Here is an 18415-nt window from a genome sequence, read left to right as displayed (position 1 = left end):
GACAAAGCAAAATGCGTAAGGTAAGTCAAGAAGAAGTGAGCACACCAACTCTCAAAGGACTGAAGATTAATTGCATCTCCCAACTGTCTCTAAACTATAAATGTCTTTTGAAAAGATACAGAAGTCAGTATGAAAGTTTCCTGGAAGCACAGCTTCAAATACTCATACTTTCAAATATTATTTACACCTCATTTAGGAAAACCAGGACCCCTCAAAATCATGTTCTTGACAGGTTTTGCCGAGTTCAATCACAAACTTGCACCCATTCGTGTATATATAGTAATGCCACTGAAATCAATGGAACTTGTGCAGTGGGAGTGTGCAGAACTGTAGCTAAAGGAATATCGTATGAACCATAGAGTTCAGAGATGTCTAATTAAGACAAGACAGTGTCCTTCAAGCTAATTTTGCTAAGAATCTTCCTAAGCTTTTTAATGTCAGTGAGCAAACATTAAAAGTGCTTAATGTGCAAGGCTAACAGTGCCGATAGCATTTTCACTGTTCTTTTCTTTTATTACAAAAAACCAGTAAATAAAAACCAACAGAAACCAAGGAAGGCATGTATAAAATACACTTCTGTAACATTAGACATATGCAACAAAGAAAATTATTGCAGGACCGATGATGAAGGATGTTCCACCTTTTTATTCACTACTGGGTGAGTAAAATTCACGATGTTTCCTATAAAAGCCAGCAAGGATGATATACTAGCTTTCACTGGCAGATGCTGCAGAAGTTATCTTCACATACTGGCTGAAAATAGTCTCAAAAGCTTCATCTCTGTGTACCATGGCACCAAACACGAGCGGCTTTCAGGTGGAAAGAAAAAAACCAAAGAAGTTCAATAAAAGAATAACTAAAATGTGAACATTCCAATACATTAGTAAGATTTAATAGCAGAACCCTATACAGTACCCAAAAGGATGTTCATCTCAATTTTAGACTTAGTTAAAACAGGCCTACTGGGTATTTAGATAGAGGATGTTCTGAAGAACTTTAAATCCTTCCCTTGTCCCCAAACGGTACGCTGTTTGGGGCTGATTTCTGAAAGCAAATGTTCTTGAAATTGAAGCGTTGTGATCTAGGATCAAAGCAGTCTTCCATTTTGGAGCATTTTCTTCAAGAAACTCCTGAACTGGCTTTGGAAGAGCATTGTCTGGAAAGTTTTGGCATGGTCTGGAAAAGGAATGGGGCACTCCAGAGTTCTCCTCAATATTATGTTCCTGAATTGGAAAATTTTCCATGTACATGTCTTGTCTACTCTACTCTTCAGCTAAGAAATCTCCTCGAAGGGCTGATGGATCAGTAATAAGCCAGCCTTCCCATCATTCAAACTTAAAACTGCAAGAGTTACAGAAAAGGATAAAAATGGAAGAAGAGAGAAGAGGAAAGGCATTGGTTTTATTTTTTCATTAAATAAAAAAATAGTTCATTAATAAAATGATTCATATTTGTCAAACCAAGAAAGTGCTCCAAAAGGGATAGAATCAACATTCCATACAGACAAAAGTGTCAGTGATGGTAACCAGTATGCAAATGAAATATGCATGCTTCAGATTTTTCTACTTACTTTTTGCGTAGAGGGTGTGGATACTGCAATACCCATCCCAGATCCTGGGAGAACGGAAAGTACTTTGTACTAAAATAAACATTAAAAAAAAACGTGATTTATATATTGAATACGTTCACATGCAACAGAAAAAGTAGATTTTAAACCACAATATCTTATCTATATATCCAAAACTCTTAATAGATGCACTAAAAATAGTGTATTACTATATAATGTAGAATAGCCCACATTTGAGATAAGCGTTTCTGAATATTGCTTTCTCAGTGGAGGAAAAGGAGCAAGGAGAAGGTGCTAGCCTTGCTCCTTGAGAATCACTATTTTCTTGTGCTCTACAGCAGGAGTCCACAACCCCTGCTCCATGGACCAGCCCGTCTGCAGAATGCCAGAAACCGGGCCACGCAAACAAGCAAAGCCCCATCAGTGGGATATAGGCCACACATAAAACCATGCCCCTTCTGGTCCACAGAAAAATCTCTCTCCACGGAACCAGTCCGTGGTGCTCAAAAGGTGGGGGGGGGGCTGCTCTACTATCGTGTTCCACACACAGGTAAAATCCAACCACTGGACTGTATAAAAGATTTAAACAAAACAATAACTGAGTACTGATCAAAACAGCCTAATCCTACTATTTTTTAAAACCTCTCTGCTTGGTTATACTTTCATGGCTAATATTAATCTGAATCTATTATTTAAACAGAATAGTCGCCTCAGATGTACTTATGCATAGAACAAATCCATCAAAATAATTGGACATAGGCTAATCGTGACTAACTCGTCCCACTGATTCAGTGAGTCAGGATTTATCATAGATCAAACTCCGCATATGATGGAAAACAGTAACCATAGATATCCAACATGCTTTGATACAGGAACAGAAATAAAATCATTTTTCTGTGGTATTTAAAAAATTAGAAACCAATTTATAAAAAATGTATTAATGCCAGTCATTCCTGGTACATACAACATGGTACATGCAACAAAGTAACTACAATGAAACCAGGGAATTTAGCATTTTTAGAAACCAAATCATTCATTCATAAAATGAAAGATGTTTGGAGGCATGACCAACATTCTATATCCATAGAGATCCTTCAATGAAAAGGTGTTTAAAGAAATGATTTGTAGTTAGAGAGTAGGACTATCTCATCCTTGTGCTCCCTTCCAATTCCATAATTCTGTGATTTTGTCATTTCCTTAGGTAGAAAATGTACATGGTTGCCTATCTTAAATAAGTAACTCTGGGCAGCTACCAAATAGTACATTAAAAATGACAATAAAAAACAACACAATACAGAATATAATTTAGAGTAATAATAATTCATAGCAATAGTTGTTGTTAGTTGCGAAGTCGTGTCTGACCCATCACAGCCCCATGGACAACGTTCCTCCAGGCCTTCCTGTCCTCTACCATCTTTTGGAGTCCATTTAAGCTCACGATAGCATTAGTACTTAGACTTATATACCACTTCACAGTGCTTTACAGCTTTCTCCAGGTTGTTTAAAGAGTCAGCCTATTGACCCCAACAATCCTCATTTTACCGACCTCGGAAGGATGAAAGGCTGAATCAACCTTGAGCCTGAAAGCCTGCAATACTGCGTTCTAACCACTGCACCACCGCGGCTCATTCATAATATTATCCTCAGAACAATTCAAAACATAGCAAACATATTGGGCTCCATTAATGTCCCACCCTAATATCTGAAGAAGCAGTCAGCTTTCTCAATCTTCCAGATCTCAGGGGAAACGCTGTTTCAAAGGTCAGTAGCTGCGTCAGAAAAAAAGCATCTCCTGGGTCTTGCTATGTGATCTTGTTTCAGAGAACTGACTCAGAATATGCCTGCCCTACCAGATCTGGTAGAAAGAGCTGAAGCCACTGGAAATACACAGTCCTTTACTTAACCTGGCCCTGTGCCATACAAGATATTTGAAATGGTAATCAACACTTTGAATTGCACCTAAGAGACTACTGGGAAATAGTACAGCTTGTGCAGCAGTGATATCACAAGTATGATGAATCTGAGGACTCTCAGATAATGCAACCAATTAGTCTGGGGAATTGCTCTCCCATCAAGAGTTAGACCAGTGTTTCTCAACCTTGACAATTTTAAGGCATGTGGACTTCAACTCCCAGAATTCCACAGCCAGCATTGCTGGCTGTGGAATTCTGGGAGTTGAAGTCCATATGCCTTAAAATTGTCAAGGTTGAGAAACACTGAGCTAGACAATGGAGGATTCCAGAACCAGGGAGCCAAAACCCGGAGTCATTCAGTCTTTGCTTTGGTTGGGCCACAACTTGTTCTTTTCCTTCCAGACCCTGACCTCTCTAAGAATAAGAATTACACTACACTACACTAAATTGTGATAAAATTTAAATGCAGAAATAAAATAACATTTTAATAATAATATGTATGTATGTAAAAGGAGACATGGTGGCACAGTGGTTAGAATGCAGTATTGCAGGCTAATTCTGCCGACTGCCAGCAGTTCGATTCACGTTGGCTCAAGGCTGACTCAGCCTTAAAATGAGGACCCAGATTGTTGGGGGCAATATGCTGACTCTGTAAACCGCTTAGAGAGGGCTGTAAAGCACTGTGAAGTGGTGTGTAAGTCTAAGTGGTATTACTATTATTATACATTACAGGTATATATTCCAATATAGACAGTCTTGAATTCAATTTAATCCCAGAAAGAAAAAGAGACTTTTGATCAGCAGAAAAATTAATTAATGAGTAGAAGTACAATTTACTATGGCTGTACATACTTTAGCAATCAACTGGAAGATCTACTTCAGGCCTCATATGAGCATATACTGTAAGCATAGCAAATCACCAACAGTCATTAAAACAGTTCCTCTTTGTTTTCAGGGTTCTTTGGAATCTTGAAAAATCTTTGGCAAAAAAGATGTAACTTAGCTCTTTAGGGCAACTAACATCTTTTTTTCAGGCTTGCATAGAAATATGGGGAAAAATAACAGTTTGTTTAAAGAATAGCACAGAGGAGAAAATCTGAAATATTTCCCCCAACTTATTTTTGAGGCATGAACAGCTAATGCTAAATGGGGGTCATAGATTTTTGAATTTTAGTGTCCAGTGGCAGCTGTGAGTGAATGTGCCTTTTAGTCCTAATCAGTGTTAGTAAATCTGAGATTATATTTTACAGAATTTCACTGCATCCATTTGCTATTTAATACAGTGTTTTAAAAAATAGATTTTTTTTACCATGACATGATAAATAAGCTTCTTCAACATAAAAGAAATTAAAAGCAAAACACTGAAGAAATATCAAGTACTTACCTTTTGAATATCTGTTATATCTGCAAGTTTTATAACTTTATTTCTTTTAGATGAACCAGATTTGGAACTTTCAAAGCATAAGTAGCTAAAGGCAAGGAAAGAAAGAACGTAAACAAAAAAATGATTTAAAATACTGCTATTGAAATAGATAGATAGATAGATAGATAGATAGATAGATAGATAGATAGATAGATAGATAGATAGATAGATAGATTTAGTTATATTTTGCATTTCTAGAACACCCATCTCCTTCAAAGAGAGACTCTGGGTGGTGCACAGTATAATATCAACATATAAAACAAGAATAAGTTAAAACTTTAAAAACCTAATGATTTACATATATCAAATTAATCCAAACTACATATTTTCTGGCGTTCTTACCATTTCACATGGCATGCCCTTATCGCTTTTTTTTTTTTCTTTTTGCCTTTGAGGCAGTGTTTTTACTCCTGGCACCTACAAAAAAATTTTTGGCAAGGTTTTCCAGAAGTGTTTTGCCCTTGCTTTCTCCTTTCAAGGGCTGAGAGAGAAGGACTGGCCCACGATCATGTGGAGGGCTTTGTATCTAAAGCAGGACTAGAACTCACAATTTCCCAGTTTCTAGCCTGATGCCTTAATCACTATACCAAAGTGGCTTTATCCCTTAATTACATATTAACTGTGAATTTGTCCTGGTGCAAAACAATGAAGATTTCATCTAAGGAAAACCCACTGAAAGCAACCCATATTTTTTTTTACTGAGCCTTGTATAAGGTTCTTTTCCATTAACCTTTATATTATATCTCAGTCTTGCTTGCAGAGGCTGGTGGCAAGCATCTTCAACCTCTTCAGTAACATTTTTATAGATTCACCAAAAACCTCTGAAAGTTATTTTCTTCAAAATTCTTTTTTGTAGTTCATAAAAAACACTTATTCCCCCCTCCCCCACTTAAATAGAGTTATCAGATCAGGGGGGTAAAAATATGGACAAGAATAGAAGGTGCGGGGAAAATAACTCCCTATCACCAGCTAGTAATCCTCCAATTTTTTGCAACCCAGATCTGCTGTAAATCATGCAAACACTTACTTTTCAGTAACATAGAGAACTCCATTCCTAATGTAATCAGTGGTTATCTTCCTATCTCTGTTTATCAAGCAGCAGCGCCAGCCATTTTCACACACTATAAAATAGTACAATTATTCCATTTTACTTTTACACAGTAAGCAGCTGTAATATTAGTATCTTTTAGATACAGCTAAAAATTCTATATCCAGAGACGGCAAACAAGCTCCTACAAAGAAAACATTTTCATAAAGGAGTGAAATCTTCAATAAACTTTGGTTTATGTGGTAAGTTTTCTTTTTAATAGTCACCAAAAGCAACAGAACCTAAATCTTGAAAATGCATACAAACTCTTCTAACTCTGAAGTAAATGTTTCAAGCTAGGGTAAAGTTAATTCTCTGACAAGCGTACGCTCCATTTCCTCAAATTTATACTTCAACAAAGGTCAAAATCAGCCATCCCACTTGCACAGTAAATCTGTTGACTGCGAGATAAAAGATTAATATTGACCTGTTGTCCATGGAATCTAACAGAAGATTACATTACGATGTCAATCATTTCTTAATAATGTTACTTTATGCGCCTTAAAAAAAATCTCATTACTTAATGTCCACCTCCAAAGTTTAGAGTTGTATGAATACCTGCCAAGGGACGCTCATGTTCTGACAAGTTAAATACTTCATGGAAGTTTCCTCTCTTCGTGCCGTGAAAGCGACTGGTTTCCTCATCTCGATTCATTCCTGTTGAGGCGTTCGAACCTACATAGCTTCGGGATGCTGCTGTTTGAGGCTGAAACAACAACACAAACTTGGTTTACTAAACACTTGTAGAAATCATGCAAGCTTCAGTTATGTTATCTTCCCTTTTCTTCAGGAAATGTCCTGCTTCAGTGCTAGAAACCCATGTCTGATGCAGCTGCAATCCCTCTCCACAATATCCAGGGTTGATCAAGCTGTGGATGATACCATCACATCAGGCTGTGAGTTATAATTAATATAGTTTGCTCAGACTCATCATGTGATACAACTTCTCAGGAAGGTGAATTCCGACAAACCTCTTTCATACATAAGCAGTTTTACTCAATGCAGGATCTTTTCTAAAGGCTGCCATGCAGAGCTGTGCTCCTTCAGCTACATCCTCCACAGGACATGTATTATGTGACTAGTCTGTGTTGTGACCCAAAACACTGTGCGTCCCTGAGGTTTTGACATCCTTTTGAGGGGTAAGAAAATACATTTTTCATTAACCCCCCCCCCCAATCTCAATTATCAGAACTTCAGAGAGGAGCTGAAGCTGAGGTTGCAGGACCTGCCACCAATAAAGAAGCAATCTGCTATGGTGCAATTTAAAACAGTGTAGCTATATATGCTTCCAAAGCTCCCAAAAGCCATAAGTAGGATCTCATCAAACTCATAAAAAACAAAGAGTCGCTTGGCATGATTTTTTTTTTTTGCAGCAAAAATTGGTTAGAGGGGAAAGTAGGCGACAAAATATTACCACAAGCCATCCTCATAAGCTTTATTTAAAAAAAAAAGAATGATAATACAGCAGATGTTTTTTAGATGGGAAGTACCATTCACATTCCCCCTTACACAGGAAGTCTATTTCTATTCTATCCAGCTTTTAATAAGCATAAGCTCAACACTGATGTTGAATATACACAAGTAGTCCTTGACTTATAACCATCCATTTAGCAACTTTTCAAAGTTACAATGGCATTGAAAAAAGTGATTTACAATTAGTCCATTAGTCACGTAACCAAAATTTGTGATTGGCAACCAACATGTATTTATGTCAGTTGCCGTGTCCTGGGGCCCTGTGGTTTCATTTGCAACATTCCCAATTGGGATGCAGGTTTCGCTTAACAAGCATGTGATTCACTTAACAACTGTAGCAGAAAAGGTCATGCAATTGGGCATGAGTCACATAACAGTTCTGGCCCCAACTGCGATTGTAAGTCGAGGACTACATATACCAATTCTTTCCTATTCCTTGGCATTGTAAGGAGGAAAATGGTAGGGCAGAAAAGCATAAATTGTTTTTTTTTTCAAGTTGCATTCTTCAAAGCTTAATTTGCTGTTTTGCATCAAGTGGCCATTTACTTTTGGACACAGCAAATATATTCAGAGGGATTCCAATATACACAGTTTTAAATTTGGGGTAAGAAACATGTAGGCTTATGAGTGCCAACACTCCCAGCTGCCCAGACAACTAGATTGGTCTATCACAACATTTCTGCATCAAACATTTTTCAAAATACTGTAATATGCAAATCATTACAAGCAAGAGAACTTTCATGATTATTCATTTTGAAGTTCTATCATATTGTTAATACTGTTGTATGCTTCTAGAGGTTTTTTTCTATTAATTAAGCAAAGTAAAAATAAATAAAACAATAGTTATATAAAAGCTCTGCCACATCAAGTTTATCAAACCATGTCTTCAACTAAATAGGGAAATACTGAACACTTTGCAAAATTGATCTACTAATAGTAAAAACAGTTTCTACATGTCTGGATCTTTGGATTCAAATCAAGACCAATTACTATAATTACTACAAATGTAAACATTACAGTCAAACACATTTGCATATACACCAGAGGTGGGGAGAGATAGTGGGAGAGAGAAAGAAACAAATTGCTGTTCATTCTGAATACAAATGATCAGCTGAAAAACAGAACATATTCCACTCTAAGATCCATACCTTTTCATGACCTGACAGCTAGCAGGAGGAGAAAACAAACAAACAAACACAATGTGATGATGACAAAATAAAAAAAGCAAAACCTATTTAATTGTATCATATGCAGAATAAAATCACGACCTGAGCGAGTTGGCAAGACTTTTTTGCATACCAAAGGACTATAACTAATAATTGTTTTTTTTCTCCCTAAAAGATATCAATGGATAGAGCACAGTTTTTGAATTTTATTAAAAGTATGCATGCCCGGCTAGATGTTCCCATCTCTGGTTCCTAATTTGCTCTGCACAGGTTAGTGATGTTTAATAATTTCTCTAATTATTATTTAGCTAAAACTGATTCACAAAAATATTTGAGAGTGTTCTGTAGTATTTTTTTAAAAAAAGAGAGAAATGATTTTAAAAGGAGTGACAATTGGAATGAATTTAACTTTGCTTTTCGCTTCTTTAATAATTTGGCACTAGCTGAATCAGGTAAATTCCGGAAGTTGCTGACAGAGGCTTTAGTGGATCTCTTATACTAATAACAAGGATTGAAACATATCCATCAGGAGGTCATTGTTAAGTACGTAGGAGCCACTTTAAACATTCAGGAAAAAGAGTCTGATAAAACATCTTCCTGCTAGTACCAAATATGGATGGAAAAGAACAGGGTTTCTTTGGATCTCCAAATCCCCCAATTATATCTGTTGTGCATCAAGGAATTCATCCAGCCATATACTTCCTTCTGAAGCTGCAGGACATGATTTCTATCTAATAATCACATCGAACTGCTCGGCTTTCTATATCTTTCGTGAGCACAGTCCACGGAGTCCATTAGAAAAGTCCACAGTCCACAGTCCATTAGAAAAACCATGAATGGAAGACAGGGTGGGAAAGCTTCTTATTGTCTATTACAAGAGTCTTCAAACTTGGCAACTTTAAGACTTGTGGACTTCAATTCCCAGAATTCCTCAGCCAGCCCTGGCTGGCTGAGGAATTCTGGGAGTTGAAGTCCACAAGTCTTAAAGTTGCCAAGTTTGAAGACCCCTGCTCTATTATCATCACATGAAATACTGACAGGGGGTTGAGATCTATCATATATCTTCCTTTCCATTCCTTTCTATTCCCTCCAGTTTTAAAGGCTGAGAAGTTTTCTTTAACTTTTTCTTTCTGCTATACCTAATTTAGGATTTAGTTGCATATTTTATATACATGTTCTCGCTTCAAGATAGCAAAAATATATATTTTATTGTAATGTGTATTTTAGCTACCACATTTGGAAGGTGAAAGAAACTATAACAGAGACCCCAATTATTTACCCCTGATTTAAGGCTAGAAGTATTTCATTATTTTTTTAAAAAGAGAGAGAGAAATTTCCATGTTTACTATGTGTTATCTGACTGCAGACAAACCTAATATTTGTTCAGGACATACAGGAAGAACTCTTATCTTTCAGCTCTTAACAATGTATTCAATGTCTTAACAGCTAGATTATAGCTTTAAGAGTGAAGCACAAAGAAGCAGTTATTGATTTCTTAACAAGTCACATGGGTTAAATATGCAGCCCCAGAGTGCTAATCTGGCTAGCTGCTGCATTTTTATTCCTTAAACATAGCCAAGATGATCATTACTTCACATATGTGCAATGATTACAAAGCAAAGTTAATTATTAGTTTATGCTGAACAATGGCATTAGCAGAGTCAAGTTCTTAGCTAGACTTTACTTGTATACACCAAATCTACTTTCCCTTTTTTCTATGAATTCAAGTATTGTTAACAACATATTACAATATTTCAGATGCTGTCAACATTTCATTTTTAATTAAAAAAAACCTGGGCACTGTCTAAATTTTTTTTAAGTCCTTTTTCCATTGAACAATCTCCTACTTTAAAAACATAGCATTCCTATGCCTCAAGATTTAAGAAAGAAGTTGGCAGACAGGAGCAGTAAGCTATTAGTACATGGGAATGTAAATATTGGATCTGAATCATGAATAACTAGCTCTCTATGTGCTCTGCTCATAAAGCTAAACAGATGGTGTACAGTTGTGTTACGGAGAAAGAAACAGGAAAGAAAAAGAAGTTACCCGTCTTGATACTGTAGCATTAGCCCTCTCTTTGAGTTGAGGATCCGTAGGCAAGTTCAACCATATGATATACGGAGTATCATACTTTGCTCGTAGTCTTGGACAACGTTTGAAGACAAAATCAATCAGAAAAAACTTAATTCCTGCATAAAGTCCTGCATAATTAGAAAGTCAAAGATTGGAATGAGTCAAAGTTTCAGGACTGAAATATGGAAACAAAATTATACTATAAATACTAATTTGCAAATACAGGTAGTCCTCCACTTACGACCACAATTGGCCCTAGAATTTATGTTGCTAAAATGAGAAATTTATTAAGCAAGTTTTGCCTCTTTGACGACTCTTCTTGCCACGTCTGTTAAGTGAAATCACTGCAGTTGTTAAATTAGTAACACGGCTATTAAGTGAATTTGGCTTCCCCATCGACTTTGCTTGTCAGAAGATTGCAAAAGAGGATCACATGACCCCCGGGACATTGCAAATGTCATAAATATGAGTCAATTGCCAAGTGTCTGAATTTTGATCATGTGACCATGAGGATGCTGCAATGAATGTAAGTATGAAAAATGGTCATAAATCAGTTTTTTCAGTGCTGTTTTAACTCTGAACGGTCACCAAATGAACTGTTGTAAGTCGAGAGCTACCTTTTCTATGAAAGACCTTTAACAATAGGCAGGGGCATATCTCAAGATGCTTTATTTGGATCATTAAAGCAGTTGCCTCTTTTTCCAGGCTTATATAGCTTGTTATAGAAGTATCTCCACATAGTTGCTGTGTCCCCTTCACCCAAATTCATCTTGAAAGCAAGCTTGCAAGGTGTCTATGGAGATTTTCAGTCATTCAGGTTGTGGTTGTCCCAAAGGTGCTTTTTCAAGAGGCAACTGGACTTTCCTGTTTTTCCTTGAAGACGTTTCCCTTCTCATCCAAGAAGCTTCTTCAGCTCTGACTGGAGGGTAGGAAATTTCCCCATCATCCAGTCCGAGCTGAAGAAGCTGCATGGATGAGAAGTGAAACGTCTTCAAAAAAAAACAAAAAGTCCAGTTGCCTCTTGAAAAAGCACCTTTGGGACAAGCATCCATGAAGCTTCTTCAGCTCAGACTGGATGATGAGAAAATTCCCCACCTCTTGAAAAAGCACCTTTGGGACAAGCTTGCAAAGTGAAAGAGGTTCAGAGATAGTGACTCACCCGAAGTTGATAGTAGCCTTTTTTTTTTTAAGGAGTTTCAAACTTTATTGGAATAAATGGTCAAGTAAGTGTTAAGTGTTAAGTGTCTAAACCTGCTGTACAGGAGGATTCTATCAAAAGAGCAGCCCCACAAGAATCATGATTTGGAAAACCACCTAAGAACATTACAAGTAGAACTATTTAGCTTATAGTGTTGTGCACAATTTCAGGCTTCGAAAATAATGCCTAATTTATCATTGTCCTTGACACTTTTATTGAACACAAACCTTGTAAGATCCCTTTCCTGGAACATTTATTTCCTGGTAACTCCCAGGCAATTTAGGATGCAGACACCTCTTATTATACTGCAAATTTTCCAGGGACTTAAATGTTTGTTTTCCTACAAGATGTACCAGCTGAAGAAGAGCTATTCATCTCACTTCCTTTGTTAGACATCTAGACCAACATTGCCCAGTCAATAGCTAAATTGGTTACATTATACATTATATCTATACAATTTCCTTATGCTAGGAATGGGGGTGGGAATTATGCTCCTTATGTTTTATTTTATTTTATGAATGCGAACAATAATTTGTTTGATTTTAGGCCTTGGGCAGATGATATACTGTACTTTAAATAGCTCATATAAGCCTCACATCCTTTAGTTTGATAAGGAACTATATATTTCATTGATAGTATTGCTTCTTGAATGTCTTTGTATTTCTGCTGATCTGATTGATCATTGACTCAAGCTAATAATAATTATTGTTGTTATATTAATTAGTGTTGCACTTAATTCAGCAACCTGTATTTGAGTAAGTCAAAAATAAAGAGAAAAAGGACATTGCTGACACCTGAGAACAGATAAATTTAATAACTATCTCCAGACAGTGTGATGTTAAAACATAAATTGTATACATGGATGGAAGCCAAACCAACTGCTCATTTTTTAGTGGGATGTGGAATTCTAACATTTAAGAAAGCATACAATGTGAAAATATAATAGTTTTACCTATTGCAAGCCCAACGATCCTGTAAGGAATACAGCAGGATGCAATAAAAACTGCCCATAAAGCAATATATAGTTTCTGCGTTACTTCAGGCTGGACCCACATGAACAAACTGGAGAGAGAGGGGGGGAGGGGGGGGAGGGAGGGAGGGAGGGAGAGAGAGAGAGAGTGAGAGAGAGCAAAAAATAAAGGTAAATAGGCAGCATTTAAAGATATTACCATTCAGACCTAATGAAAAATATGTTGTTAGAAAGAGAAATATATAGAAACTTACTTTTTAATTTTTTCCAGTATATCTGACATTTTCCCAAATAAATTCTGTAATCAAGAAAGAAAGGGAGTATTAGATTAGAATACATGTCTGTGTATATGAAAAACAAGAAGCTGTTTTAAAAGTTTACTTTTTAAACCAAACCATATACATTTACCGTACTTTCCGGCGTATAAGACGACTTTCGCAAACGGTAAAATCAGCGCCGAAGTCGGGGGTCGTCTTATACGGCGAGTCATCTTATACACCGGAAATTACGGTAGTTTCCGGCATATAAGAGGACTTTCTAGGCATGCGACTCGGCGCTGAAGACGGGGGTCGTCTTATACGCCGGGTCGCCTTATACGCCGGAATATACGGTACTATGTTCTGCTATTTCTCAAATGATGTGATTAATACAAGTTGCTTTTCATAAACATTCTAGTCCAGTACACTATACTTTCCAGGGATCATTTCTCACATGGAGATCTCTGGCTCCTACCTGCAACTTCTAAATGGAGATGCCAAAGATTTCGTACCTGTGCTTTTTGTGCCACATCCAGAACAAGCTGAAATTTTTCTGATACAGTTAAGTCTTCTTTGGGAGGTTCCTAAAACAGTAAATATAATTTGTCATCGAAACATGAATATGTGGCTTTAAACTTAAAGAAAGAAAAAAATACTCTGCAATAATGTTATGATTTAACTATAATTTACTGAAACAAAGCAGCTGCATAAACTGCACTTTAAAATTAGCCAGTCTGTCTCTGTTAAACTATGATTATTTTAAAAAGAAACAAAATCATCCAATGTATTCCTCAAAGCTATCCCCTAAGGCAGGAAGATGGGAGAATAAGAGCCCTAGGTTTACCAAGTATTATTCATTCACATAATAATACATGTTTTATGATGACAACCAGATCCGGCTTTTGTAAATATATGTTGGTTTGTAGCCAATGTTATTTTTTTCATCACTAGACTGAACACTGCTGGTGGACAACATTCACTTGTCTGCTCCATATACCAAGTCTGCACTAGAAAGTTTGGAGAATTTGGGCCACAATCTATAGCCCAGATTCATAGAGATAAAACAGTATCAAAAGAATTGGATATGGATTGTTTCACATATTTTGCAGACTTTAATCCAATCCAAATTGCTTCTGCTAGATCAGACATGTCAAATTTGTGACGTCACGTACGTTGCGCGACATATCGGAACTTTTTCCCCATTGCCGGCAATGGGGTGGGCATGGTTTCCTCATGACGCATCCGGCTTGCAGGCCAGCAGTTTGACACCCCTATGCTAGATGTTCTGACCAGAATGATCACATGGATCACTCTTTTCCATAATGTTAAAATAGATTCATTGTCTGGAACTGCAACTACAGTATTTGAAGGACATCTTGGTGCCTGATGGAACTAAACTCATCCTACTATAAACACATAATAAACTATTAAAATAAATAGTGTAGATTTTACATTTCTTTTAAGCTTCTAGGGCAGACTATGCATTTATTTTGTATTTAACCTCTTAAATTTTATGCAGACAAGTAGGTTTGGTTCTGGCCAACATAATGTGCTTCTTTATAAATGACCTCAACGATGTAGCTGCCCTCAAAATAACTAGACATACCCTGACATGCAAATTATTTTAAGTCATACTTCAGAATTTCATATTTATTAGACTCTATACTTCAAAATATAAGTTATATATTCTATGTTTCTTCTTTAACTAAACATTATAACGTGGTCTTTTATACAATATTTTAAAAAATAACAAAAATATTGGACAGCATATGAAGTCACAATATAATTAAAGTTGAGTTGATTAAAATTATCAAGAGTATAAAATGCCTAATAGATAGAACAGGTAGTCTTCAACTTACAGTCAAATATTTAGTGATCACTTGAAGTTATAACAGCATTGGAAAAAATGACTTAGAACCAGTCCTCACACTTATGAACTGTGGTGGCACCATGATTAAAAGGCAGTATTGCAGGCTAACTCTGCCCACTGCCAGGAGTTTGATCCTGACCATGGTTGACTCAGTCTTCCATCCTTCCAAGGTCAGTAAAATGAGGACTCAGATTGTTGGGGGCAATATGCTAATTCTGTAAACTGCTTAAAGAAGGCTGTAAAGCACTGTAGAGCGGTATATAACTCTAAGTGCTATTGCCATTACAACCATAGCAGCATTCCCCGTGGTCATGTGATCAAAATCTGGTTGCTTGGCAACTGGCATATGTTTACAACATGTCCTGGGGTCATGTGATCATCCTTTGTGACCTTTTCAGCTGGCTTCCAACAAGGAAAGTCTAGGGGGGAAGTTGGATGTGTTTAATGACATGATTCATTTAACAACTGCAATGACTTAACAACCGTGGAAAAAAGTCATAAAACTGGGCACAACTCACTGAACAGCTGCTTTGCTTAGCAATGGAAATTCTGGTCCCAAATGTGATTGTAATTTGAGGACTACCTGTGTAAATTTGAAACGTATCAAAACATTCATATAAATATTTCAATAGTGATCTCAATATCATTTGGACTTACAATAGGCTCAGAAACTTCGGGCACAATGCTCCACTGTATCCTCCACCCTCTAAAAAAAAAAGGCATTTGCATTAAACAGGAACACTGGTTTTCTACATGGCTTCATAACAATGAAACAGAAGGGATCCTTTGAAAAAGCAAGCCGTGAAGGCAACAGAATATATCTTTTCAAAATTTACAAACTTTCTTTAATATAGTGCTGACATCCATCTTGAAGAGATCTTGTAGCTCTGAATGTTCAATAGATTACAGTAGATCAAGTAATTAATAACATTCTTTTTAAAAAAGAAATAAAGAAATAATTAAGCTATTACAACAATGTTCTTGCAGATAAAGTAATGATTCTATATAGCGGTGTTTCCCAAACTTGACAATTTTAAGGCATGTGGACTTCAACTCCCAGAATTCCACAGCCAGCATTGCTGGCTGTGGAATTCTGGGAGTTGAAGTCCTCATGCCTTAAAATTGTCAAGTTTGGGAAACACTGCTATATAGATTACTTTATTAGACAATGCAATGAGGATTTATCATCCTGCTAATTATGATCAATAAACAATTCCATCACACTATAAAAATATAGTAATAAGTATTTGTATTTCAACTTTCCTAAAAACATGAAATTGGAACTCCCCCCTATACATTTATTGTGTAAAAGGATCTCTATAAATACAAGTGAAAATGGGGCCATATTTCAAAGTTTATCTTTTTCTGGAAAGCCACATAAATCTGGCAATCAGTTCCTGATTGCAGTGATCAGTTCTCACCTTAGCTATTGTCAATGTGTGGCAAGCAATGTTGCAGACAATGAATCTGAATAGACTCTGTACAACTCAATGGAACACACTTGCTGACTGAGTTTAAGCCATTCCATTACAAGAAATGCAGGAACAGTGAGTAGGAGTAATAATAATATTAGAAATATATTTGGCACATGAAAATGAGATGAGGAAGGGTTGGGGAAGGATTTGCTAACACACCCACAATTCAAATTCTGTGGTTTGTTGTTTACTTTCTCCTCTTATTGTAATTTGTAAAGAAGCTACAACTGTGCTGAATTTCATATTCCCCAAACATCTGCAAGGCAATTGAACCAATTTGTCTCTTTTCCATTTAAACATAACACAGAGGGTGAAGCAGAATTCAAGTTTTGTTTGCAAGGATAACTGAAATGTGATGATAAATATGCACAGTGCATTACAGTTGTTGTACTAGAGTAGAAGTAAAGTAAAATCCTGGATGAAAGCCAAGATCAAAACCAATTTATTTAATCTCAGAGAACCTTTTGAGATTCTTACTCTTTAGGAAGGGTTGAGAGTTCCTGAGTTTCTGAACGGCCCCTGAAAGAAGATCTTTTCCTTTATGCACTAGCACTAGCAGCTACTAGTTCTTAAATAACATCTGTGCAGTTTGGCTGGCAACAGATTGGAAGACTAGCTCTCACCAATGTGGAACAACTGGAAACCAGGTTGGCTAAATATAATTCAGCATTCAGGACACCCAGTTATAAATACAGAAGCCCAGCCAGTCCTGCTCAATTGCCTGCGGTTTGTATAGCAGAACACCTTGCTTCCGATTATGCCAACCACAGTTTCTGGAGAAACATCAGGAATTTTGTTCCCTAGATCACAGTCACTAAATCCTGAAGCTCAACAGGATGGTAACAGCTAACCTCCACCTTCTTCCAAGGAGTTTCTCATCTCCCCAATTTGGCCAACAAACCTGGAATTTCCTTGGTGGTCTCTCAGCCACATAAGAATTAAGGCCAACTCTGTTTAGCTTCCCTGCACAGACGTGGTTGGCCAGGCAGAACAGGACAGCTGGCCGTGGGCAACTTGCTTCAGACAACTCGCCGATGGACAATTCCACACGGGATAATTCAACTCAATAAATGTTATCTGCCACTGTTCTTTTGACATTATTTTCATTGACAAAAATGGAAATAACTGTGAAGAAATAGTAGCAGATAACATTTATCGCATTGAGTTATCCCATGTGGAATTGTCCTGTGCTGAATTGGCTGCAGTAAAATGGCCACACCGGCAGCAGAAGATGGTCCAGGCGCATTGGACATGGTGAGATGGCTGGGATGAGATGGCCGAAGAAAAATTATCCTAGACTGTTCGCCAGGTGCTGCCATCTGCTGAGACAACTAAAAAGCTAGAAATCAAATATTTCCATGGGCAGTACAAAATTTTTACACAACCCTAATTTTTAAAGCACAAGAGCATTAAAGATTGGAATTTCCTATTTTGTAACTAATTTTAAAATTAAGTGCATTAAATAGGAAGACAAAATAAATATATATTATTTATTTATTTAGATAAGCTCATATACTATTTTAAATTGCATAAGTTCTAACGGTATATACTGTTGGAGGCATACATATTATTGACAACATATTGAAAAGTGATTACCTGGCTATGAGGTAATTTAGGGACAACCTCAAAATTGCTAAAAATAAGAACATAGGAATGGCCCAGCCATGCCATACAGCATTCATGTAGATCTGCAAATAAAAGAACAAATAAGCTACATATGTTAACATGCAATTATTATATTAAAACATTTTAACAGCAATGGATAGGATGTAGCAATCCTACATACCTTGAATTAGATATTAATCACATTATTTTCACTATGTAAATTTAAAAGCAAAACATCCCTAATGTCATGTATTTCTTAAATTTCTATCCAGTCTTTGTTCAGAAGCTCATGGGAGCATGGATGCAGTTTTCTTTAAATTAAAAAGAAATATACAAT

The 18415-nt window shown here is 36.6% G+C and overlaps 1 protein-coding gene across 2 annotated transcripts; it reads right to left on the bottom strand.

Annotated features, from left to right (window-relative positions):
• Window positions 1-627: 627 nt before the first annotated feature.
• On the bottom strand, window positions 628-18215 carry LOC120309091 (GRAM domain-containing protein 4-like). 2 transcript variants are annotated; one of them, XM_039345914.1, is made up of 12 exons: window positions 18070-18188; window positions 15656-15704; window positions 13641-13712; window positions 13126-13169; window positions 12854-12963; window positions 10677-10831; window positions 8612-8629; window positions 6549-6696; window positions 5931-6024; window positions 4865-4949; window positions 1571-1639; window positions 628-809 (listed from the first exon to the last, which is right to left on the bottom strand). In XM_039345914.1, the coding sequence occupies exons 1-12, from the start codon at window positions 18153-18155 to the stop codon at window positions 708-710; spliced, it is 1032 nt and encodes a 343-aa protein (XP_039201848.1). In that variant the 5' UTR covers window positions 18156-18188; the 3' UTR covers window positions 628-707. The 2 variants fall into 2 exon arrangements, with proteins under 2 accessions (XP_039201848.1, XP_039201849.1); XM_039345915.1 differs by lacking the exon at window positions 8612-8629 and having other exon boundaries at window positions 18070-18215.
• Between the last annotated feature and the right edge of the window lie 200 nt (window positions 18216-18415).

This window comes from Crotalus tigris, unplaced genomic scaffold (assembly GCF_016545835.1).
Source record: "Crotalus tigris isolate CLP2741 ecotype Arizona unplaced genomic scaffold, ASM1654583v1 scf7180000017987.690289119674:8195010, whole genome shotgun sequence".
NCBI lineage: Eukaryota > Metazoa > Chordata > Lepidosauria > Squamata > Viperidae > Crotalus > Crotalus tigris.
Note: the sequence above shows the minus strand (reverse complement) of the source record. Positions and strands in the feature narration are given on the sequence as shown.

Bases quoted from the DNA above. Each gene is read 5' to 3' on its own strand.
- LOC120309091 (XM_039345915.1), bottom strand. From the start codon at position 18,200: ATGTTAACATATGTAGCTTATTTGTTCTTTTATTTGCAGATCTACATG. The intron at 13,170-13,640 runs GTACGAAATCTT...TCTTGATTACAG, and splicing joins ATGTGGCACAAAAAGCACAG to AATTTATTTGGGAAAATGTC. The intron at 6,025-6,548 runs GTATTCATACAA...ACTATTTTATAG, and splicing joins ACATGAGCGTCCCTTGGCAG to TGTGTGAAAATGGCTGGCGC.